General features: G+C 57.2%; 1 protein-coding gene across 1 annotated transcript in view; it reads left to right on the plus strand.

Annotated features, from left to right (window-relative positions):
* Nucleotides 1-23,369, plus strand: part of HSPG2 (heparan sulfate proteoglycan 2) — a 98,400-nt gene that overhangs the window by 24,503 nt on the left and 50,528 nt on the right. The window contains exons 2-13 of the mRNA XM_080802982.1: nt 8,368-8,503; nt 9,051-9,095; nt 15,084-15,193; nt 15,297-15,355; nt 15,626-15,786; nt 17,404-17,532; nt 17,774-18,028; nt 18,118-18,237; nt 20,035-20,166; nt 20,294-20,438; nt 20,532-20,683; nt 20,779-20,925. Of these exons, the coding sequence (XP_080659108.1) occupies nt 8,368-8,503; nt 9,051-9,095; nt 15,084-15,193; nt 15,297-15,355; nt 15,626-15,786; nt 17,404-17,532; nt 17,774-18,028; nt 18,118-18,237; nt 20,035-20,166; nt 20,294-20,438; nt 20,532-20,683; nt 20,779-20,925 (1,591 nt within the window). The remainder of the gene's footprint in view (nt 1-8,367; nt 8,504-9,050; nt 9,096-15,083; nt 15,194-15,296; nt 15,356-15,625; nt 15,787-17,403; nt 17,533-17,773; nt 18,029-18,117; nt 18,238-20,034; nt 20,167-20,293; nt 20,439-20,531; nt 20,684-20,778; nt 20,926-23,369) is intronic.

Consider the following 23,369-nt stretch of genomic DNA (forward strand, 5'->3'; position numbering starts at 1 on the left):
GCTGCAAGCAGGAGGCAGGCACGTGAACACCGCAGGCGCTGTTGGCACCAGCGGTGCTTGGCAGATAATGTTCAAGCCCTGGGGACCTTCTTGCTGGGCGGCCAGGCCCGGAAGCCATTCCCACTTGCCTCCCCCACCACCAAGGCAGCACCTGGCTCTCGGGTGCGTGGGGGGGCAGGGGGGGAAGTATTTCCCAGCGACTTCCTCCTGCTTCCCTCTAGGCTAACAGGCAGCTCAGTCAGCGCTGGGAGGAGGCCCGCTCTTGGGGTGTCTGTGGGGCAGGAGGAGAGTACAGGGACTCTGGAGGGACTGAAAGGCTTGGTCTCTGTGACTAACACCATGACACCAGCGTAGTCAAGGGATACTGTTCTTTTTTTGGACAAGCCCATTTAGGGCTGGTCCCTTAACCGTGCTGTGTCCTCTCCCACCTCTGGGCCTTTGCACTTGCTGCATCCTCTACGTGGGACATGTGCTCTTCCTTCTGCCTGGTGCATGCACTCTGCCCCTTCTCTACCCTACTTAGGTGAGGCCATCTTTCAGATCCAGCTGAATTGTCCTGTCCCCTGGGAAACCTTCCCCCAACTCCCACCTGCCTCGGCCCCCTGTCCTTCCTCTGTAGGGCCCTTCCCACACCAGGTCCTCATCACTTGGTTTAATGCTGTATCTCCCTTCGGAACACAGAGCTCTGTGTCTCTTTATGTCCTAGTTTTATCCCCAGGACCCAGCATATAGTAGGTGCTCAATAAATTAAGCTCCAAGTGACTTGAATTGAACCTTATAGGGCAGGATGGATTAATTATCCTTTTTTTACGGGGGAGGAAGCTGAGGCCGCCCAGCCAGGAAGTGGCTGAGGCGGCCTGGAATCTGGGTTGCCAAGCAGAGCCCACGCTCTGCCCCACTGGCCATGTCTCTTGCTTGGGCCGTGGTGGTGACAGCCCTGTTCGGCCGTAACCCCAGCTCCATGCAGAGGGACCTTAAAGGCAGGGACCGTGTGAGGTCCACCTGGGAAAGGGCCAGGCAGAGTTCTCTAGCCAGCCTTCCCAGAGTAGGTGCCCCCTCATTCCACTTGCCTCTCCCAGCAGCCCTGGGCAGGAGGCAAACCAGGCAGTGTTCTTTCTTATACCTGTTTCACCACCAAGCAACCTGAGGCATGGAGGGAGCGTGGTATCTGGGCCCCCTTTTCCCTTGGGACTGGGTGTTGTGGCCTCCACTTTAGTGACGGGGAACTGAGGCAATGTGGCTCTTGCTGGGTGATCTCGAGCAAGCCCTTACTTTCTCTTTCTGAACTTCATTTTCTTCTTCTGTCAGAAGGGCTAATCCCCACCTGGGGGCAGTTGGGCAGGTTCACTGGTTCATTCATTCACTCTGTCTGTGTGCACGGATGTTTATTGAGCACCTAGTCCGTGTCTTCTGTCTTGAAGATGCAGCAGTGCTCGAAACAGGTGAATATTACTGCCCTCCCGCTCCTTCCAGTCACATCAACAGAGACGGCTGGTGTGGAAGCCTGGTGCACAGAGTGGGCACTCGCTACAGTGTGCTAGAAGGGAAGGGTGCCGAGGGGCTTGTCCAAGGCCACGTGGTGAGTCTGGGGCGGAGCTGGCACGAGAGAGCCCAGAGTTCCGCGTTCCCACGTCCTTGTTCTCTGGTGTAGGCCCTGACCAGCCCTCCATGCTCCTATGCGGCCCTGGCTGGAATGCAGGCTTGGCAGGTTGTGGGCCTTGGGGTGGGAAGCAGGGGCCTACTGGCTGCTGGACCTCTAGGCTAGCAGAGTACAGAAGAAGGGCTCTGCTTTTGAACCGGATTCCCCCTGCCTTAGCTGTGTGACCTTGGGTAGGTGACTTCACTTCTCTGAGCTTCTTTCCTTATCTGTAAATTGGGGAGGGTGGTGGGTGGTGGGTGGTGGAGGAGCCAGTACCTGCTTGAGGGGGCTGTGCGTTTGCACGAGATAAGCCCTGTGAAAACCTTATCTTGGCGCCTGCGCCCTGGAGCCCTTGCTGTGCCTCCACCATCCTCCTTATTTGGGGGGGCAGGGGGGATCATGGTTCTTCCCGACCAGCTGGCTGGCAAAGGTCCTGCACCTTGGGAGCTTGAGTGTGGGAAGCTGGCAGGCCTCCCATGTGGCACGGGTAGGGTAGGCATGCCAGAGGAGGCTGTGGCCACCTCGTTTCCGGCCCGGCGCCCCTCTTAGCCTGCCAGGGGATTAAAGGCCTTTTGGCCTTTGTGTTGGGCTCACCCGCCCCTGGCAGTTTGCACGACAAAGTGCTGCCCTGACAGATTCCTTCCCCTTTGCTGTCTGCTGCCCATAGACAGGGCACTGGGCAGTCTGGGGGTGGGGCAGGGCACCTTGACCCTGTATCTGGGGCCCGGGCTGTCGCAGAGCCAGGGAGCACTGGTTGTGAAGTGACCTGGGAGCCTGTGTTCTAACAGAGGAGGAGAGGGAACTTCTCCAGGTGCATGTCCTTCCCTGAAGACCCAGGGGCCCCGGATGGGGGAAGGGACACTGAGGCAGGGTCTGTGCTGGCAGAAGGCAGGTGTGCAGGCAGGGGCTTGCTTATCCCCCCGCCCCCGTGCAGTCTCTGGATTTCGATGCGGTGAGCTCACTCCAGCCCAGATGCCTGGAGCCTTGCCCTGGGCAGCTGCAGCCACCCTGGGGACTGCGGTGCTCAGACCTTCCTGCCCAGCTGTGGGGGTGGCGGTGGGCTCAGCCCAGGCCTGGGCCGTGGGGAGGGGGCGATGGGTGGGCTGCCCAAGTCATCTGTGAATAATTCTCCAGAGCATCCCCAAGCCCCCTGTCATCCCAGGGTCCACCTCGGAGCCAGCAGATAACTTGAGCTTTGGCCCCAAGCTGTGTCGTCACCGCAGCCTGGGTGCCACCCCACCAGCCAGCCTGGAGCTTAGGTGGCAGGGCCAGAGCCTTTCCCCCCATCCCAGACCTGGAGGCCGAGCCTGGGCCGGAGCCCATGCCCCGCGCTGCCATGCATCACTTCTCGTCCATACCCACCCCTCACCTCTACTCTGCCCCTTGCATGGTACTCATTCTAACACTTACTGAGCTCCTACTGTATACGGGGCATCAAGTTGCGCGCCTCGCATGCCGTCCGCTTCCTTTACACGGTGATCCTCTGCGAGCCTCCCTTTGCTCATCTGCCAAATGGAAATGGTCATGCATCCGAAACCCGGGGAGTCAGAGGCACTTTGGAATTTGGAAGTTTCTAGATAGGAGAAAGGTTGTGTAGAAGCTGTGAGAACACTCCGTGGAGTCTGGGGCGGTGCCCTTCATGAAACATGGTCATGTTGCTACAGCAAAACCTACAGCTCCTCACCCCGAGTGGAGTAAATAGGATGTTAATAGCTTCCTGTCAATTTGGGTCAGGACTTGGCACTGAATGAGCTTGTTATAAACTCATTTTAAAAAAGAAAACACTCTGAGTTTTCAGAACTCTTTGGATTTCCCTTACTGCAGACGAGGGATCACGGCCCAGCAGCACCGGCCCTGCCCCGGTTGCTGCAAAGAGTCACCAAGGTGGTCCACACGGTGCTGAGGCTGGGGACCGGCCGGAGAAAGCCCTCGAAGGAGCCAGTCTGTTCCTGTTGTCACCTCCTCCCTGTGCTGCCGCCTTCCTAGATGTTAGCAGCACCAGAAACACTTATCCGCACATGTACCCTTTGCAAGGCCCACAACCCTCACATAGGGACTCCTTGAAAAATCCCAGACCCCATATCCTGTATCTGCACCTCCCCCTGTACCCCAGACCTTCTCTACCTTCTGTGCCCCTCTCTAAAGGCTCCCCCTTTCCCCTCCATGCTGAGTTCTTCCCAGATAGCCTTGGATCTGTCTGCATCCTCACTCAGGCCAGGAGAGGAAGGTCCAGCTTCTGTCCCTTGTCCCAAAGGGTCTCTGTAGGACTTGGACCTGGAGCCCCGTGTGCACCCTCATCCCCACCAGGAAGGCCTGGACACAGCCCAGCCTCAGGGAGCTGTCTCCCAGAAGTTCCCCGCCTGTCTGGGTCCCCCTTTCCCCTGCCCCCGACTGGGGGCCCACCGTGCCCACACCCCTGCTCTAAGCAATTGTTCCCAGCACACTAAAACAGTCCTTTGGCCTTGGCTTGTATGAGTCAGCTGCTTCCACTTCCCCCACCAGGAACCTGCCAGATCTGGAAAATCCCCCTCTCTGCTTGGCTCCTTCCTCTCTGGCCCAGGTCTGCCTTCTGGACCCCTCCTCTCCGGCCCCGCCATCCGGCTCCAACACCTGCCTGAGTACTGGGTTCCTCTGGGAGGAAGCTGGGCTTTCTCATTGCCGGAGATGGGCTGCAGGGCAGGAAACCTGGGTTCTATTTCTGCCTTTGACTTTGGAGCCACCAGTGGCCCTCCTTGGGACGTTAGACCACTGGCAGCTCAGGCGTCCCATGGGCCATCCTGGGAGCCGGTTGGGTTGGGGATGGGAACCAGCCAGCCCTGGACATCCCGGCCCTGCCCCCTGCTTAGACCTCAAGGCTAGCCTGGAGGCCCAGCCTCAGCCCTGCCTCTTTCCTGGTCAACAGAATCCAGAGGTCCTGGGTCTGTCCTGGCTCTGCCTGCCACTCACCTGGGCAAGTTACATGGGAAAGCGAGGTGTTGTTCCCTCCTCTGTGAAAGGGGGCCTTTCACACCTGCTCAGCCACCTCAGGGGTCATTGTCAAGGTCCAATGACACTGAGATGGAGGAAATGCTCTGTAGACTGTGAAACAGCACTGTGGTTGAAAGGTTTTGTGGAGTCACTCTCAGTGACCTCAATTACTTCTGGCAAACACTTAAACATTGGAACCAAACCACCAGAGGTCAAATCCCAGCTCTGCCACCTGCTAGATTTTCAAGTATATAACCTGACTGCTTGGTGTCCCCATCCCTACAGTGGTCTGTTTAACACCTATAACGTGGGTTCACGTTTATAAACATCCTTAAAGGAGCCTGGTGTATAGTAAGTGATCAATAAATGTTAGCTCTTTGTGTTCCCAAGTGGACCCCCGACTTTCCAGATCTGAATCCAAGTTCCCTTCTGTGGTCAAGTCTCAGGCTCCTTTGGGCTCTTTCTGGGAGCCTCTTTCCGGTCTGGCTCCTTCTCTCCTCCCAGATGTGAATTACAGCTGCTAGAACCTTTTGATCTTTAGCTTTTCTCAAATGAAGCCTCTGCTCTTGCTGGGTTGGCCCTCGCTGCAGGCCCTGATCTGACCCCGGAAACTCGGGCCCTGGGGAGGGGGCTGCAAACAAGGGCAGGCTGGCATGTGGAAGGGCCCATTCCCTGGAGTCCCTGGGGTGGGATGGCTTCTATCCGGGCCCGACACGCTCTGGATTCTCTTACTCCTCTCACTGCAGATGTGTGTTCCTGACATTTTTTCCAAGTCGAATCTCACTTTGCTATTTCCTCTCCGGTCCTGACACCACCCTCCCCCCCCACCCCCGCCCTCCCAGCTCCAGGCCTGGGAGAAGCTCTGGACCTTGCTCACCACCAGAGTTTCCCTTTCCAGACAGCAGTGTCTAGGGGGTGCCGGGAATCTCTGCGCCCCATGCATACCCCCCCCCCCAGGGAAGGGGAAGGTGTGGCAATGACACAGAGGGAGAGCCCTCCCCAGGTGGGACGTCTCTAAGCCTGCCCCTCTAACCTCTTCTGCCCAGTATCCGTGCCCCTATGCCAGTCTTAGCCTCACACTGCTCTTAGGTCAGTCAGGGCCTGCTCTGAAGCCCCCTCCCACCCACTGGGAACTCTACCCTCTACCCGCAGCCAGGGAAGGAGGGAGAACCCCTCGTGGGGATTGATCTTGTGGTTCTTAGCCAGTGAGTCAGAGTTCTCTGCGTGCACACCACTCCATCCCTCCCTCCTGGATGAGAAGGAGCCCCAGAATCTATTTCTCACCAGCTCCTGGAGGTTCTAAAGTTCATTCCTAGATACAGACCCTGTCTGGGCATGGGCCAGAAGTCTGCTGGCCACCTAGGAGGGGGATGGGCATTTGTCGGGAGAAAGGGTGGGGAAGGAAAAGGAACGGGAGGAGGGGTTTGCCCCCCGGACTGGAGGGGAACGGGCTTTAGGCCATGAGAGGGGGTAAGTCGTGGGCAGTGCAGACCTTGCACAAGACTTGATAGCATGGTGGATACAAAGGTGACCAAATGACCCTGCCCCCAAGTTGCTCCCAGCCTAGGAAGAGAGACTGTGTGTAGACTGCATGGGAGCAGGTAATGCCTCCAAAGCCAGTTCAGTTCAGGAAGCAGCTAGACTTGATAGGTGAAGACATTTTTTTTTTTTTAAGATTTTATTTATTTATTTGACAGAGATCACAAGTAGGCAGAGAGGCAGGCAGAGAGAGAGAGAGGAAGGGAAGCAGCCTCCCTGCGGGGCTTGATCCCAGGACCCTGGGATCATGACCTGAGCCAAAGGCAAAGGCTTAACCTACTGAGCCCCCCAGGTGCCCCAGGTAAGGACATTTTTGACCATTCACTCACTCACTCACTCATTCATTCATTCATTCATTCAAGTAGTTATTGAACATGGGGTCCCTGCCTTCAGGATGTTTCCATTCTAGTGGAGATACAGGTGATTAGAGTGTGTGCCCCGGAGTGCCCAGAACCCAGTGTGGGCACAGAGGGGACTGTGAAGGCCAAGGATCAGGACAAAGTCTCCCAGAAGAAACTGTCTTTTTTAAAATTTTAATTTAATTTAATTTAATTTATTTTTGTCATCTTTCTTGAGGTGCAAATTATATACAACAAAAGGTACCCATTTTAAGTGTACAGTTCAATCACAAGATGTATATCCCCAGAGAACTGGCACTCCAAAAGGTTCCCTTGTGTCCTTACCCGGTCAGCCTGCCCCACCCCTGGTCCCAGGCAACTAGTGACCTGTCACTGTAGGGTAGAGCATCCCCCCACTACAGTTGGATATAAGTGGAGTCCCATAGAATGTCGCCTTCTGTGTCTGGCATCTTTACTCATGTGTGACTGAGTTCGGCTGTGTTGCTATGAATATCAGTAATTCATTCCTTTTTCTTACTGAGCAATTAGAGAAGGTGACGGTAAGCTGAATTTTGGAAGGTAACTTAGCCCAATGAACAAAGGGAGGAAGGGCATTCCAGCGAAGGGACCACTCGAGAAAAGACCAGAGGCTGCAGGGGCATGGGCTGGGCAAAGCTGGGGGGTGTAGGGAGGGAGAGAGACTGGCCGTCTCATTGTTTTTCTTCTCCTCCTTGGGCCTCTTTCCTGTTGCCATCACCTTGTCTAGCCAGTGAGGGCTGGGTCTGGCTTTCACAACAAGCGAGACCATTTCCTTTTGGCTGGTTTGGGCTCCCCAGGGAGGGCTGAGGCCGGGGCAGGGCCTGAGATACTCGCACTGGGTTCTCTGGGGCTGGACGTGCATTACGGGGCCAAAGAATATCACATCTATGCACGCTGGTGCTCGGGGGCTCTGGGGTTCCCGTGGGCTCCCCCAGGCTTGTGTTTTCCTCTATGGTATCTGATAAAACTCATTTGGAAACATCTTGATCTTGTCTGAGGGACAAGAGGCACTCACTGCCCACACCCTGACCTGAGAGAGGCAGGTGGGATGGCCGCCGGGGTGGGGGGCTCTTCTGCTCTGGCCTGCGGGGCGCAGGGTCTCAGCACGCCCTCTGTGGAACTTGTGCTGGGCTCAGCATCAGCCTGAGGTCACACAGAGTTGACACCACGCCTGTCCTGCCCCCATCCCGCCCAGCCGCTGGGCTCCACTCCCGCTGCTGGGAGCACAGATGGGCTTGTCAGTGTGGCCACGAGGGCCGGAGCGGGTTGTCCAACATGGCTGGAATGTGTTTCCTGTGGCTTGGAGCTTTGGAGGCCAGACTGAGGCCAAAAGAGGTGGCCAAGATGGCCTGATGGGAAGCTGTCATTAGAGACAGCAGCCGCAGTGAGCTCACCCTTGATTTCTGTCTCTGTCCTATCCATCCTGACCCTGGCCACCCTTCGTGCCCATGGCCCCCCTCTTTGCTGGCCCAGGTTACCCTTTACCTGCCCGTGGCCCCCTGTCTAGTGCCTTGTGTCCTGGATGACCCTTACCTTCTCAAAGGAAGACGAATCAGTCATCACTTACCAAAGTGATTTTAATGTTGTCTATTTATTTGAGGATTCATTCAGACTCAGTGAATTTGTGGGGTTGGGCTCTGAGGCCTCTAAGGGTGAGTGGGGCATTGGGGAAACAGAGTCAAAATGAGTAGTTCAGCCCCAGCCTGACTCTTAGCCAAACCACATCTGAGTAAACCACTCCATGGCTTTGGGGTGGGACTCTGGGTCCCTCTTGAAGTGAGGGGAGGGGTCCTGGGCTTGGCGGGGGCTGGAGAACGCGACCATCAACTGTGTGATCTCCCGCAGGTGGCCCACGGGCTGCAGGCGTATGATGGCTTGTCTCTGCCGGAGGATGCAGAGACGGTCTCGGCGGGCCGGGCTGGCTGGAGCTACTCAGACCTCTCTGACGACGAGGACTTGCTGGCTGACGAGGCCTCTGGAGGTGAGCAGAAGGTTCTGGTGTCAGGGAGCAGAAGAGGTGAGGGGGTGGAGGCGGGGTTCTTCCCACTTCTCCTTAGAGATGCCCCAGGAAGCTGGCCCAAGGGGGCGCCTCCAGAGATGATGTCATCCTAAGCCTTGTCCAGATCCTCCGCTCACAACCTGTGTGACCCTGGGATGACAGCTGCTTCCCACAGCCTAGGATGATGAGGACCGACAGGGAGGTGGCAGACAAGGCACACCAGAGGACAGTGACAGCCCCCTACTGCACCCCAGCCTGGTCTGGCCTGGCGGCCAGTATGATCGGGCCCATCCCACCCCAGTGTGGACAGACAGGTCCCCAGAGTGTCCCCAGACAGGTCTGTGCCCTCTCCGATAGAGGCTTCTGAGCAGACTTTTCCCGGCCAGCCTCCCCAGGCGTGGGGGAGGAGGCGACAGTTCTCAGCTTTTGTGACCTGGCGCATGACGTGTCAGGGCCCCGAACCGTGCCTGACACCCAGTAGATACCCAACAAATGCCTGTTGCTTCACACGCCTCTCTTCTGCTTGCAGATGACCTGGGGAGCGGGGACCTGGGCAGCGGGGACTTTCAGATGGGTAAGTTGCTAAGGGCATAGGCCCCCCTTTCTGCTCCCCACAGAAGCCCGAAAGCAGGTCTTTCCCACCACAGAGGTCCTGTCTCGGGAGCCGAGGGCCTCAAGGGCTCCGTGGGCCTGCCGTGCAGGTGGTCTCATACTTGCCCAGTGACAGTCATGTGGCATGATTGGCAGGTCCCCACGAGTTGGGATGGCCGGGCGGTATGGTCGTCTGCCTGAGGGACAAGGCTTCGGGCCACAGGCAGGATATGCCCGGTTATAATAGGTGCTGAAAGCCAGACATGCAGCATTCAAAGGAAAATTCTCATCTCCCAGGGCAACTCCACTGTGGGGTCCGTCCCTAGATCCCATCTTGGGGGTGCAGAGCTGGGGACCCCGGGTGGGGGTGGCCAGGTAGAGGTGCTCTTTGGCACAGGACATGTGGGCAGGCCAACTAGGGGTGGAAGTAGCCTCACCCTGGACCCGGGAGGGACCCCGCCTTTAGGTTGGGTCACCTGCTAGGAAGCCAAGGGTTCCTGGGTTGGGGAAGAGGGCTGGGCTTGGTGGAGAGAAGAGAATCAGGCCTCCATCAGCTGCTCACACTGCCAGCACTCAGTGCACAGTGGAGCTGGGGCCAGGCCAGCACTGGGCCTCAGAGTCCCTGCTTCTTCCAACCCCAGCATTCCGGGTAGAGAAGGAACTATTGGATGGCAAAGCCCAGCAGCTCTGTATGGTTCCTGCTGCCTTCTCTGGAAGCCAGTGCTGAGCACTCTGTGGTCAGGGCCAAGGGTGGAGCTCGGCTCAGGCGGCCACACAGCAGCCAGTGGCTCCCACAGGGGTGGGCCTGCGCCTCTCCAGGGAAGGGGTCACCTCCCTTTGGTGCATCGGGGGCATCCACATGCCCGAGGGTGGTGTCCTACCTGGGCAAGTACAGACAGGAGGGTTGGCCCCTGCGTGTCCTGGCCCTGAACATGACCTCCCAGCCCCTGGAACTTGGATCCTGCCTGAAGCTTTTCCCCATGTAGGTCCTTCTAGGGCTGTAGGATGCCTGGGAGCTGCCTCTTGCTAAAGCCAGGCCTGTCTGCGGAGGCCCTGGTCCTGTCCCTACTTTCCATTTGGAAACGTCTGTGGCCCCTACCGTGGGGCTGTCGACCCCCACAGCTCTGAGGAGCCCTTGCCAGCCTTCCTCCCCCGTGAGAGGCAGCTGCGAGGGCAGGAGGGGTCAGAGGTGGGAGAAGGGGTAGGGAATGGAGAGCAGCAGCTGGGCAGGGCCTGCTAGCCAGGCAGAGGTCTGGGCTTGTGAGTGGGTCCTATCCGTGGGAAGACACAGGGCCTCAGACCCTCCAGGCCTGGCCCTGGCACCGGCCCGCCACCCTTGGGGCAGGTCCAGGCAGCTGGGCTGAGTCTGAGGCCTGGAGTCAGCAAGTGGGTCTCTCATTCCCAGGGTCTCTGTGTGCTCACTTCAGCCTTGCCCGAGGGCAGTGTCCTCCCTGTGCTGGGAAGCAGGGGAAGCAAGGGCGGTCAGAGATGGGGCCACACCAGCCATGCCCCTTGCCTGGGGCCCAGCCCCATACCCTGAAGCTGAGCCCCTGAGATGGTACCCTAGCCCACTCCTGCAGCCTCTGGCTCTGCCCCACTTTTTGTGTGCCAGCCCCTCGCTCTGACTCCCCCTCTCTGGGACCCCCGCCCACCTCCGTTCACCCGGTTTCTTTCCATCTCTCTCCTGTCTGGCCTGCTCTGACACCCGCCTGGGTCTCCTGCTCCTCTCCTCCCCTGCCTTGGCCTGTCTTTCTCCATCTCGCTCTCCCTCCTTCTGTGTCTCAAACCTTGCTCTCATTCTTCCCCTGCTTTCTCTCTGCATCCCTGTCATTTCGTCCTGTCTGTTTCTGTCTTTTCCCATCTCCATCTCTCCCTCTGGTCCCCTCTCCCTCCTTTGCTGTCCCCCCTGGCCACTCTCTCTGCAACTCTGCTCTGCAGGCCCCGGACTACCCTCCTGTGGCTGGCGGGGAGTCTCCTCCCAGTTAAGTGAGGCCAGGGCGACCTGGGGGTGTCCCTCTGCCTCTCTCCCCATTCCCTCCCCCCACCCACCGCTCTCCCTCTCGTCTTCCTCCCCAGCCTCTATTTTATCACACACAAGGTTCTGAGGGACTTTCTTTTTGAGTCTGAGGGCCTGGCCGGCCCCTGCCCAGGACATAGCCAGGCCCCATTTAAACACAGTGGGCAGGTCCCCTAGTGTTCCCCCACCCTGGACACTGCTAGGACAGGGATAAATGCAGCCACCCCCCCCCCCGGGAACAAGGCCCTAGAGGCTGCAGGCCACTTGTACTCCCCTCAGGACTGGCTGATTCTGGGCCCACCTAAGGGACCCAGGGGCCCTCAGGACTGGGGTTCAGGGGACTGGGTGTGTGGCAGAGGAGTTTTGCAGCAGGGAGTTGAGGGGATAGTTGCTTCGGGGCAGGGGTGGTCGCGTGTGTGTTCCCCACCCCCACCTGGGCACAGGCAGCTCCCGGCCTCCTGCTCCTCTAGCCTCTGTCTCCAAGTGAGCTGTCTGGTTCAGGTCAAGATGAGGGCCAGGAGGGAGATGGCTGGCCAGGGTGGGCACCAGAGAGCACACCCACCCCGGGCAGCTTCACTCTCTTACAATACCCTCAGCTCTGGGGCCTGTTTCCTAGAACAGACAGGGCTTTACCTTCTGCCCTCAGCCCTCAGACGCTGGTCGTAGGGAGGCAGTTCAGGGTGGAAGAGGGAGGGTGCTCGCCCTGACCTACCCCTGGTCTGGGAGGAGGAGGAGGCAGGGGTGGGGTCAGCCTGGAGGGTCCGCGCCCTTCCCAGGGCCCAGGAGAAAGGGGCTTTGTGGAGCCCTGGCCCCCTCCCCCAGGATCGAGCACATTCCTGGGCAGAGGCCCGGCCTCCTCGCCCGCGCTGGGCCATGGGGCTGAGGCCAGGGGCTGGAGGGGCTCTCAATGGGCCTCTGTGCCTGTTCACAAGGGGCCTCTGTGGCCGAGCTCACGGCCTCCACGCTTCGACCCACAGAGCCCCACCCACCCGGCACCCAGGAGCCCAGCCCAGCACGGTCCCTATGTTTCAGGGAACGAGCACCCTCCCTCAGTGTAGGAGTCCCCTCCTGCCCCATCCTGACACCCCAGGGCTTGCTTAGCCCAGGCCACAGAGGGAGAGGGTCCTTACTCGGGGGCCGTGTGCACCTGGGGGCCTGGCTGAGTGCAGGGGCACGGGGAATGGGCCTTGTGGTCAGGACCACCCAATACTGCTCCCTGCTCTACCGGCCTCACCCTGTCAGCAGTCCCCTCTCTGAGCCCACTTCCACCTCAGGGCCTTTGCAGCTGCTGTACCCTCTGCCCAGAATGCTCTTCCCCCAGATTCTTCTCCATGGCTCACTCTCTTCCTTCAGGGATCCCCTTTGAGGAGAGTCCTTCCCTGGCCCCCCCGGGAATGTTAGCACCCTACCCCGACCCCAGCACACCCTCTGCCCCAGCCCTGGTTCTTTCCCCAGAGGCCATGCATTTCTTGCTCATTTGTTTCCTTTCTCCTCCCACTAGAAAATCATCTCCGTGGGGACAGGAATGGTCATATGTGGAGTTCACGGCCAGACCCTCTGCCCTGAGAACACCACCAACCACGTAGTAGGCCCTCAATATAGATTTGTTAGAGGAATAAATGCCTCTCTCAGATGAGAGGTAATAAAACCAAATCCATCCCTCGGGTTTGTTGTAAAGAACAGAGACAATAATTAGAGGTAACCCAGGCAGCCCCAAGTACTCACCCAGCATGGTCATAAATGTACTTTACATTTCTGAGCTTAAGCCTCACAAGAACCCTCGGGGGTGGGGACTGCTGTTACGCGCATTTTACACATGAGGACACTGAGGCTCATCCTCGGATGTGAAGCGTGTCACGTGAAGTCACAGGGCTGTAAGTGGCAGTTTTACTCCAGCAGCTAAGCTGTTAACCACGACACTGCCTCTCACACAGTAAGAGCTCACGTTATCTGGAACCGACTATGTGCCGGGGTCCGTCCTAAGCATTTACACATATTTCGATATTTGTAACTCATTAACTTGGCATTTATAATTAACACCTAAATTCAGGATCATTATAAGATTTAATGCCTAAAATATCTTGTACATAGTAGGGGCTCAAGAAACAGTGTGTGTGTGTGTGCGTGTGGGTGTGTGTGTGCGCACGTACACACTAGTCTATGTGTGTGTGTGCGCGTACACACGAGTCTATGTATACAGTAAACATATGTTATAGACCGAGTCAGCGTCTACTACATGCCAGGCTCTGTTCTAAGAGCCCCATATGAGTGCTTATGTATGTATGTATATGACTCATTCCCAGCTCATATTAACTCATATTTATAACTGCTCCATGAACTCATGAACATTGTATGTAATGTGTATAAAACATTATACAGGGGCTCCTGGGTGGCTCAGTGTGTTAAGTGTCTGCCTTCGGCTCAGGTCATGATCCCAGGGTCCTGCGATCCAGCCCCACACTGGGCTCCTGCTCAGCGGGAAGCCTGCTTCTCCCTCTCCCACTCCATCCTTTCTCTCTCTTTCTCTCTCCCTCCTCTCTCTCAAATAAATAAATAAATCTTTAAAAAAACAACAGCAACTAAACTTTATACATATCATGGGGCACCTTGGTGGCTCAGATGTTAAGCGTCTGCCTTCGGCTCAGGTCATGGTCCCAGGGTCCTGGGATCGAGCCCTACGTTGGGCTCCCTGCTCAGTGGAGAGTCTGTTTCTCCCTCTCCCACTCCCCTTGCTTGTGTTCCCTCTCTCGCTGTCTCTCTCTCTCTCCATCAAATAAATAAATAAAATCTTTTAAAAAACCCGACTTTATACATATCATATATGTATAGTAGGTGCTTAGGAAACAGTCGTATGTGTATGCCCACACTGATCTGATATGAATTTATTAAGTCATCACATTTTGGGCACCAACTGTGTGCCAAGCACTACACTGGCTCTGGGGATGCAGGGGTGATTGCGATCCGGGACTGCGCTCCTCTTCCGCTTCGTGGTCTAGCAGGGGAGAGAAGGGGGGACGCCAGCTCCCGATCCTCTAGCACCTGCTCTGTGCCAGCCACCACATCTACATGCTTGGGGAGATGGTGCATGCAAGCATGATGTCATTTATTCCCTCCAGCTCTCCAGGGCAGTCAATGCAATCAATTTCATCAATTAATTAATATTAAATCAATAATAGTAATATTAACATATTAGTATTTGTTATTTAACATTTATTATTAATATTAATTAGAATATTAATATTAAATTAATATCCTAGTTGGACCGAGGAGGAAACAGAAGCTCAGAGAGGTGAGGTCAGTGCCTGCAGTGTGGCTGACCTCAGAAGCCATGGTTTTCACCATGAATCCCTATAGTCCATGTGTCACTGGGCAGGATCTATGCAGTGCAGGGTGGAAGGTGCTCTGATGGGGGGAGCGCAGGGGCTGGGGGATCCAGACCAGGTCTCTCTAACTTGGCCAGGGTTGAGCGAGGAAGGCAATTTAGGCGGTCTTCTTGGAGGAGGTGATGGCTGAGCAGAGCCCTGAGGGATGAGTAGAACCAGCCACGGAAGAGTGGGGAAGCATGTCTCAGTCACTCGTGGCTGGTCCCTGTGCCAGGCCAGCCTCTTCTAGAAGCCAGCTCTTTTTGTCCAGCATCCTCTGTGCCGCTGGGGGTGGGGGTGGTGTCCTCTTTTGCAGCATCACTTAGCTTCTGGGTCAGGCTGCTTCCCTGATGGTTGAAGCCCCCTCACTGGAAGGTGGAGGCCTCGGCTTTGACCCTGGGCAGGCCTGCCAGGGCCACTGTGATAAGTACTCATACGGGCAGTGCTGGGCATGGCTGTGGGCACCCAGGGGTCAGCCTGGGCAGGAGGCCTCTAGAGACCATCCCTGAGTTTCCTGCCACTGGCCCAGCTGCCTGAGGCCACCGCCTACCAGGCCGGGCCCCTCATGGTGACACCCCACTCCTCTCCACAGTTTATTTCCGGGCCCTGGTAAACTTCACCCGCTCCATCCACTACAGCCCCCAGCTGGAGGATGCGGGCTCCGAGGAGTTTCGGGAAGTGTCCGAGGCGGTGGTAGACACGGTGAGGTGAAGGGGAAGGGGACTGGGACTGCCCCAAGTATGGGGGGCGGCCCTGGGACGAGGTGAAGGTGTCTGGAGGCTGACGGTGCTGTGTCGCTCTCCAGCTCGAGTCGGAGTACTTGAAGATTCCTGGGGACCAGGTTGTCAGTGTGGTGTTCATCAAGTGAGAAGGGTCCCCTGGGGGCCGGAGAGGGACCGGGGACATGCGGGGCGACAAGGAGGGGAAGGAAGAGAAGCCAAATGGAGTGCATCTCTGTTGGTGCAAGTTCAGGAATTTGGGGAGACAGTTTAGACCTTAAAATTGCCCCACTCGGGTCCGGGCTGTCCAGGGACAGGGAAAGAGGAGGTCAGGCCTGAGCTTCAGGCTGGGGGCCGAGGGAGGAGCTGAGGCCATGGGCTCATCGGCTCCCCGGCCCCCCTGCCCCATCCCCAGGGAGCTGGACGGCTGGGTCTTTGTGGAGCTGGACGTGGGCTCAGAAGGGAACGCGGACGGGGCTCAGATTCAGGAGGTGCTGTACAAGGTCATTTCCAGTGGCTCCATTGCCTCCTACATCACCTCCCCCCAGGGCTTCCAGTTCCGTCGCCTGGGTACAGGTAAGCCCATCCCGGGACCTGGGGCACTCCGTCGTGTCTCAGACTTGTGCGGGTCCCATTCCAGGGTCCCCACCATGGGCTCTTCTAGCGTGGGGCCTGTACACCACTAGGGACAGGGAGCTCACTGCCCAATCAGTCTACTCCATCAGTCTCTACGCAGCCCTGGCTGGGCTTCAGTGCGATCTTGTAACCTGTTTCCTTGAACAGGTGCCCAATTAGACCCAATTTCTGCTCTCCCACTCTCTGTCTAGACCTCCATACGCTGACAGTAGGTGAGAATTCCTTTCTACATACAGTACTTTGAGAACCAAACACTTTTGCATTTAATAATAACAAAACAGACATTTATGGAATGCTAACTGGAGGCTAGGCACTCAGTTAAGGCCCTTATGTCCAGCTTTCCATTCAGCCTTCATCATTCCTATGAAGTAGACAGTCCTCCTGTTTTAGAGATTAAGGGACTGAGGCCCAGAAAGGACAAGTGGCCTGTCCCATTCACGTAGGCAGTAGTGGAAAAGCCAGAACTGACACCAAGCCCCATGTCCGTGCCAGTCTTGCCAGAACCTGTGGTGAGAGGAGATGAGACACTAAAACTCAGAGAGATCAAGAAACTGGGCCACAGTCACACAGCTTTCAGATATAAAGGCCTGGCCTTCGAGCTCTCAGTCAGCCCAGGTTTCTTTACATGGCACCCCATCTCCTGTTTTGACTCCCAGACCAGACAGGCCCTGTTCATTCCCCACAGGCCCTGCTTCTCAGCCCAACTCCGTCCCTGTCTCTCCCCCAGGGAAAGCTCCAAGATATCACCGTCCCTGACTCAGGGAAAACCAGAACTGGACACACTCTTTCCCTACTGTGGGGCAGCCCAATCAGAAAAATTACATTGAAACCATCACCTCCCTTGTTCTTCACACAAAACCCCAAAGAATACACCTAAAGTTCAAGTGTGCTCTTTTGGTATTCCCCAGCCCCAGATCTGAAGATTTCTGGGCACCCAGCCCTCGTCTCCCCACTTTTTAGGGAGGCTCCCCAGCTAGGGATGGTGGGACGGGCCTGGTTTGGCCCCGCGGCCCATGGCTCCCAGGTCCCAGGTGGGGCCAGTGCTGATCACACCTTCCTTTCCAGCACAGACACCCCCGCCCCCTCTGGCCGCCGTGGCGGCCGCAGTGACACCAGGTGAGAGTGTAAGCCAGACCTAGGCCCAGCCGGGTACCGGACGAGTTCCTGGATGGAGGGGAAGGAAGGATGAGGACGAGATGGCCGGGCAGAGCCCAGAGCCACCCCTTCAGCCTTTCCCCGCATCCTCCCTGGGCCGGCTTGCGGCCTGCATGCGCGTGATGTGGTGTTAGCATGCGTGTGGGTTGTTAACTGCGTGTGGGGTTTTTGGAAGGCATGGGTGAGGCCACCGCCACATGTCCCATGCCCCGTGTGTGCTGTGATGTGTCCACCCTGTGCTCCTCTGCCTCGCTGAAGTCTGCCAGAAATCAAATAGCCAGACACAGGGCACCAAAGCCTGCTCCTAGCCACACAGTGCCTGTGACACCCACAAGTTCCGCCCCGCACACCGCCCCCCCCGCCCCCCCCCCCGTCCCTCTGACTCTCCTCCAACCCCCGCAGTGCCCCAGGTCCCGCGAGTCTGCACCGAGGCCGAGTTTGCCTGCCACAGCCACAATGAGTGCATAGCCCTGGAGTATCGCTGTGACCAGAGGCCTGACTGCAGGGACATGTCTGATGAGCTCAATTGTGGTGAGGGGCTGTCCAGGGCCACAAGGGGCCCAAAGACACCAGGGGGACCAGCACGCACCTGGCCCCCAAATCTAACAGGAGCTGGGAGGGTTTGGTACAGGCAGGGGGGCAGGGATACGGGAGGGGCACGGGCAGTGTGCACAACAGGGAGGTATGGGGAGGGCTGGCAGAGCACAGGGGTGAGGGGTGAGGCGCCACATGCCACCACCCTGTGCCAACACCAGGAGGGCTCTGTCCACAGAGGAGCCGGTCCCAGAGCTCAGCTCCGTACCGCCTGCTCTGGTGGAGACACCACCCTTAATGCCCCAGCCGGAGGCGACCACCCCACAGCCGCTCCCAGGCTTGCCCACTCCCCAGCTGCTGGCCCCCAGTCCAGGCAGGCCTCTGCCCTGTGGGCCTCACGAGGCCACCTGCCACAGTGGGCACTGCATCCCCAAAGACTACATCTGTGACGGGCAAGAGGACTGCAAAGACGGCAGCGACGAGCTCAACTGTGGTGAGGACCAGCACGGTGGAGAGCCGGGTGCGGGGGACAGGGGAGTGGCCGGGGGAGGGCCGCTGGCTGAACCTGGCCTGGTCTCCTAGGCCCCACCCCGCCCTGTGAGCCCAATGAGTTCCCCTGTGGGAATGGACACTGCGCCCTCAAGCTGTGGCACTGTGACGGGGACTTTGACTGTGAGGACGGCACCGACGAGGCTGACTGCCGTGAGTGTGCCGCCCCCCCCCCCCAACAGGCCAAGCCCCCCTGCCCCAGCCCTGCCCGTAGGATGGTCTGCTCTCCCTGGCCCAGCGCACAGGCTCTGGGGACAGACTTGAAGGTTCCTCTCTCTCTGCCCCCAGCGGTGAGGGGTCTCAGCTTTGAACTGAACTTTGTAGGAATCCATGTGGCCAGACTGCCTGTGGCTAATGTCTCCTTGTTTCTTTTCTGTTCTTTGTTGTCATAGATCTTCTCTGTGTTATTTATGCTAGGGTAGAGGTCAGACAAGTGCCCAAGAGGGCTTGATAGCCCGGTGTCCCCTAACGATGGGACGTTTGGCGTATGTGGGAGTCAGAACCTTTCCCTGATGGGCCTAGGGCTTCTTCACAGCGAGCTAGTTCTGACTTTTCTGGACATCCTCTGCCCGGCTCTTCATCGTCTCCCCATTACCTAGTCCATTGTCCGTCTGTCTATCCATCCATTCACCCAACTCTCCGTCCATCCGCTGTCAACACATCCCTTCATCCATCTGTCCACCCATCAACCCAGCATCCTTCCTTCCTCCTAGCCACCTATCCCCATCTACCCAGCTGACCTTCATCCATCCTTCCAGTCAATGTTAAGGCCATTCTGAGAGTTAAATGGCTGACACTGGAGAGTCAGACACTATGTCAGGCATCTAGAGTGTCCTTCCCTGTAGGTGAAGCCTGGGGTTTGGTAGTCTGAGATTGAGGATAATTTTCAAACCACATTTCTGTGATCCCGGGTCACGTGTCTGGGTGCATGTGGACATTCCTTCCGTCCGCCGGTCCAGCTCCTCCCTGCCGTCTTCTGCCTTCCCTAACCCACATCGGTGCCGCGAGAAGCAGCAGCATTCTGTAAAATAACAGAGCTTTCTGATGTCCTTCCCGTGGCTCCAAACTTCCCTGACCAGACAGCCCCTCGGGAAAGAGAAGTAATTGAGGGCTTTAGTTGAAAAGCCCTTCTCAGCTGGGGAAAAAATCAAAGGAGGCCGCAAGTCCTTGTTGGCAGAGCACAGGACAGAGAATGTAAAAGCCGAGTGGCCTCGGGAACTCCTGGACTGTTGGGACAGAAGCCCCAGGCTGGTCAGTAGATGGCTGCCTCCTGGCTTCCTCTCACTCCTTTCCCTGTGCCCTCTCCTTCCTCGCCTACACCATTCTGCCTGCTCTGTCCGGTCCGTGTGTCTGTCTCAAAGTCAGTCTCCCTGAGGAAGGATGTCAGTCATTGTCTACTAAAGATGCCCAGCTGGGGGCCCAGCCAACCCCAGGCCTCGGGCCAGTCCCCGGGTGGCGGTCTCAGACCAGGTGGCAGCCCTGGGCCAGAAGAATATGGAGCAGCGAGGTTCGGGCTGTGGCAGGCCCCTTGCAAGGCCTTTCTGTGAGAGGGCACTGCACCAGGCACCACCTGGTGTCTAGGGATGCCGGTCACTTCGCCTGTGCCCCTGGCAGAGGCCTTGGGCTTCTGAGGCTGACTGAGTGTGGAAGAAACTGAGTGACTGTGCTGTCCCAGGTATAACTCGCTTTGGGGGAGTACAGGTGCAGCAAGTGGTGGGCACAGGGTCATGTGATGAGCCATCTGATGGCTGGCTGGTGACAGCTGGCAATGTTGGGGTAACTGTGTAGATCTCATCAGGGCAGCTGTGTGTCACATGGGTGAAAAGAGAGAGTGACCCTGGGGACACCAGGGAAAGGTGGGCAGGGTTGACTCGGGTGTGGGTAGGGAGTGGGGGTGATCCTCCCTGAGGGCAGTGCTTGCTGCCCATACTGCCCGGCTCTGTCCCCTAGCTGCCAAGCGCCCCGAGGACGTGTGCGGGCCCACGCAGTTCCGCTGTGTCTCCACGAACACGTGCATCCCGGCCAGCTTCCACTGTGATGAGGAGAGCGACTGTCCCGACCGAAGCGATGAATTTGGCTGCAGTGAGCAGGGGCCCAGGGCCCCGGGGTGGGTTCCCATGGCCCAGTCCACAGTCTCAGCCCTGCTCTCCGCCCCCTGTCCTCCTCCCTTTGCCCTTTACATCCCTCACTCGTGCTCTGGTCTCCCCAGTGCCCCCCCAGGTGGTGGCTCCTCCCCAGGAGTTCGTCCAGGCTTCCCGGGGCCAGACAGTGACTTTCACCTGCGTGGCCATTGGTGTCCCCACCCCCATCATCAACTGGAGGCTTAACTGGGGCCACATCCCCTCTCATCCCAGGTATGGTTCTGAGCCTGGGCAGGGCCCGGGGAGATGGGGAACGCTGGGCCAGTGGCGCTGGCCTGACCCCACCACTGTCTCGGGGCCTTCCAGGGTGACAGTGACCAGTGAAGGAGGCCGTGGCACGCTGACCATCCGCGATGTGAAAGAGGCAGACCAGGGGGCCTATACCTGTGAGGCCATGAATGCCCGGGGGATGGTGTTTGGCATTCCTGACGGTGTCCTGGAGCTCATTCCAAAGCGAGGTACAGCCGGTGGGCAGACGGGCCCCAGGCATGGTGGGGGAGCCGGGGCTGCTTGCTGGTGACCGGCTGCAGCCTACTCCCATGCCACCCGGCAGGGCCCTGCCCCGATGGGCACTTCTACCTGGAGCCCAGCGCCTCCTGCCTGCCCTGCTTCTGCTTTGGGGTCACCAACGTGTGCCAGAGTAGCCGCCGCTTCTGGGACCAGATCCGGCTACGCTTTGACCGGCCTGATGACTTCAAGGGTGCGTCAGTGGGTGAAGAGGTGGGCGGCGCTATGGGGGGGGGGCGGGGGCAGGCACCAGGCCTAGAGAGGAGGCAGAGAGGGGAGAGCAGCGTCCTCAGGCAGCTGGGGCCAGGTTCAAGGACAGGCGCAGGGGGGCCTGTAAGAGCACTTCAGGGGAAACACACGTTTTAGGGAAAGCCAAGTCCGTACTCGTCTTTCTGCTTGGGTTATGCAGAGGACAGGCTCTGGGGCCAGATCCCTGGTGTAAATCCTGATGTTCTCTTGCCGCCTGTGCCCTTGGTCATGTGACCGTCTTGTGTCTTCATTTCCTCATCTACAAAATGGGGATAAGATAAGAACTACCTCCCACACGGTTGGAAGGACTTAACAGGGTAACGTATATAAGCCACTCAGAATAGTGCTCGGTCCACGCTAAGGGCCCTGTGCATACTCTCTGATGTCCTTTTCATCATTTACAGCATCGTCATCCCCAGAGACTAAGAGGTGCCTGTGTCCCCAGAGCCAGGCTTGGGCATCTTCTCAGCCTGGGGCTGACCTCCAGTTCTGCCCGTTACTGTCTGTGTGACCCTTGGCTTCTCCAGGCCTGTTTTCCTGAACCCAAGGGCAGCCAGCCAGACTCTGTTCTCTCTGGCTCTGAGAGGCAGAACGTCATGGGCCCGGACATCACCCGGACCTGGGTTCAAGGCGCAGCCCCCGTTTTCTGCCTCACATCAAGCTGCATCCCGTCTCACTTTCTGCATCCCAGGGGATTAAATGCTAGGAGGGCACTTAGCTGCTTCCATAGTAAGCCCTGGGCCAGTGCTATGGCCTGACACACAGTCATCAGACAGCTGGTCGTCCTTGCAGGGTTAGGGCTGTTTTTGCTCTTCTGAGAGGCAGTGGGGCTTCCCTAGGGTTACACAGCTGTTTAGAGAGTGTTTTGAGCTGGGCCCCAGGCCTGGCTGATCGGACTCAGAAATGGTCAGTGTGGGTGGGGCTGAGCAGGTGACCTGTGCGTGAGTGGTGACTAGGATGCAGGGGACCCAAAAACATCCTTGGGAGGGAAGGAGGAAGGCAGGCCTGGGGGGGTGTGGCCTGGTGTTGGGGGCCTTGTATGGTCATTCTGCAGACAAAGGTAGAGACCCTTCCATGGTTACAGGGCTTACATTTACAAGGAAGGGGAGGAGCTAGTGCCACATAGATGTAGTCTTAGCAAAAGGAAGGACTTTTTAAGAGTCAAACCTGTCCAGGGCTGGGAGGAACCGCCTTTGGAAGTAATGAGCTTCCCACCCCTTAGAGCTGTTCAGTGTGGCAGCCACTAGCAACAAGTGACCGTTTAAATTAAAATTTAATTTTTAAATTAAAATTTAAAATTCAACTCACCGGCATGCCTGGGTGGCTCAGTTGGTCAAGCATCTGACTCTTGGTTTTGGCTCAGGTCATGATCTCAGAGTTGTGAGATCGAGCCCCACATCAGGCTCCATGCCCAGCAAGGAGTCTGCTTGAGATTGTCTCTCCCTCTGCCTCTCTCCTTTGTACATGCGGGCTTTCCCTCTCTCTCTCTGTCAAATAAATTGGGATCGGGAGGGAGACAAACCATAAGAGACTCTTAATCTAACAAAACAAACTGAGGGTTGCCGGGGGTAGGGGGATAGGGAGAGGGTGGTGGGGTTATGGACATCAGGGAAGGTATGTGCAATGGTGAGTGCTGTGAAGTGTGTAAACCTGGCAGTTCATAGACCTGTACCCCTGGGGCTAATAATACATTATATGTTAATTAAAAATTAATTTAAAAAATTGATAAATCTTAAAAAAAAGAACCATAAATTTTTGAGCACCCAGTAGCCCCATATGGCTAGTGGCTACCATATGAGAGAATACAAATATAAGATATGTCCATCCTCACAAACATTTTCCTGATGGTTAGTGCTGCCCTAGAGATCAGAAGCATGCTGTAGAGAGAATTCCTCTGTATGTGTGTGCACGTGTGTGCATGTGTTGGGGCTGGGGGGGTGTGTTAGGCTAGCCGACCCATCATCCTGCCAACAGCCATAAACAGCTGTCTGTGAACACTTCTCTTGTGCCATGCTCTGTTTTAAGCATTTCCTATCAATTTGTTCATTTTATCTTCCTAATAATTTTCTGAAACATGCCAGTATTACGTCCATATTACAGATGGAAACTGAGGCCTCTCATCAGACTCACACATCTGGAGGGTGGTAGACCCGGGATTTGGCATCTGTTCTTCAGCCCTGGGTCGCTCTCTACTGCCCCCTGAGGGCCATTCCTACCCTGACAGTCCGTGGAGAGGTCCTCAAACGGAAGGCTCTGAGAAGTCCCGCTACAAAGAATCCCCTTGACCTTTTTTTGACCCTGTGGTTCCCAAATGGTTCCCAGCCATCATTCTCCAGCACTGGCTTTGCCCAGAGCATGCTTTGGGAAATGCTGCTCCAAAACAGTAGG

Source organism: Martes martes (assembly GCF_963455335.1).
Source record: "Martes martes genome assembly, chromosome: 4".
Lineage (NCBI taxonomy): Eukaryota > Metazoa > Chordata > Mammalia > Carnivora > Mustelidae > Martes > Martes martes.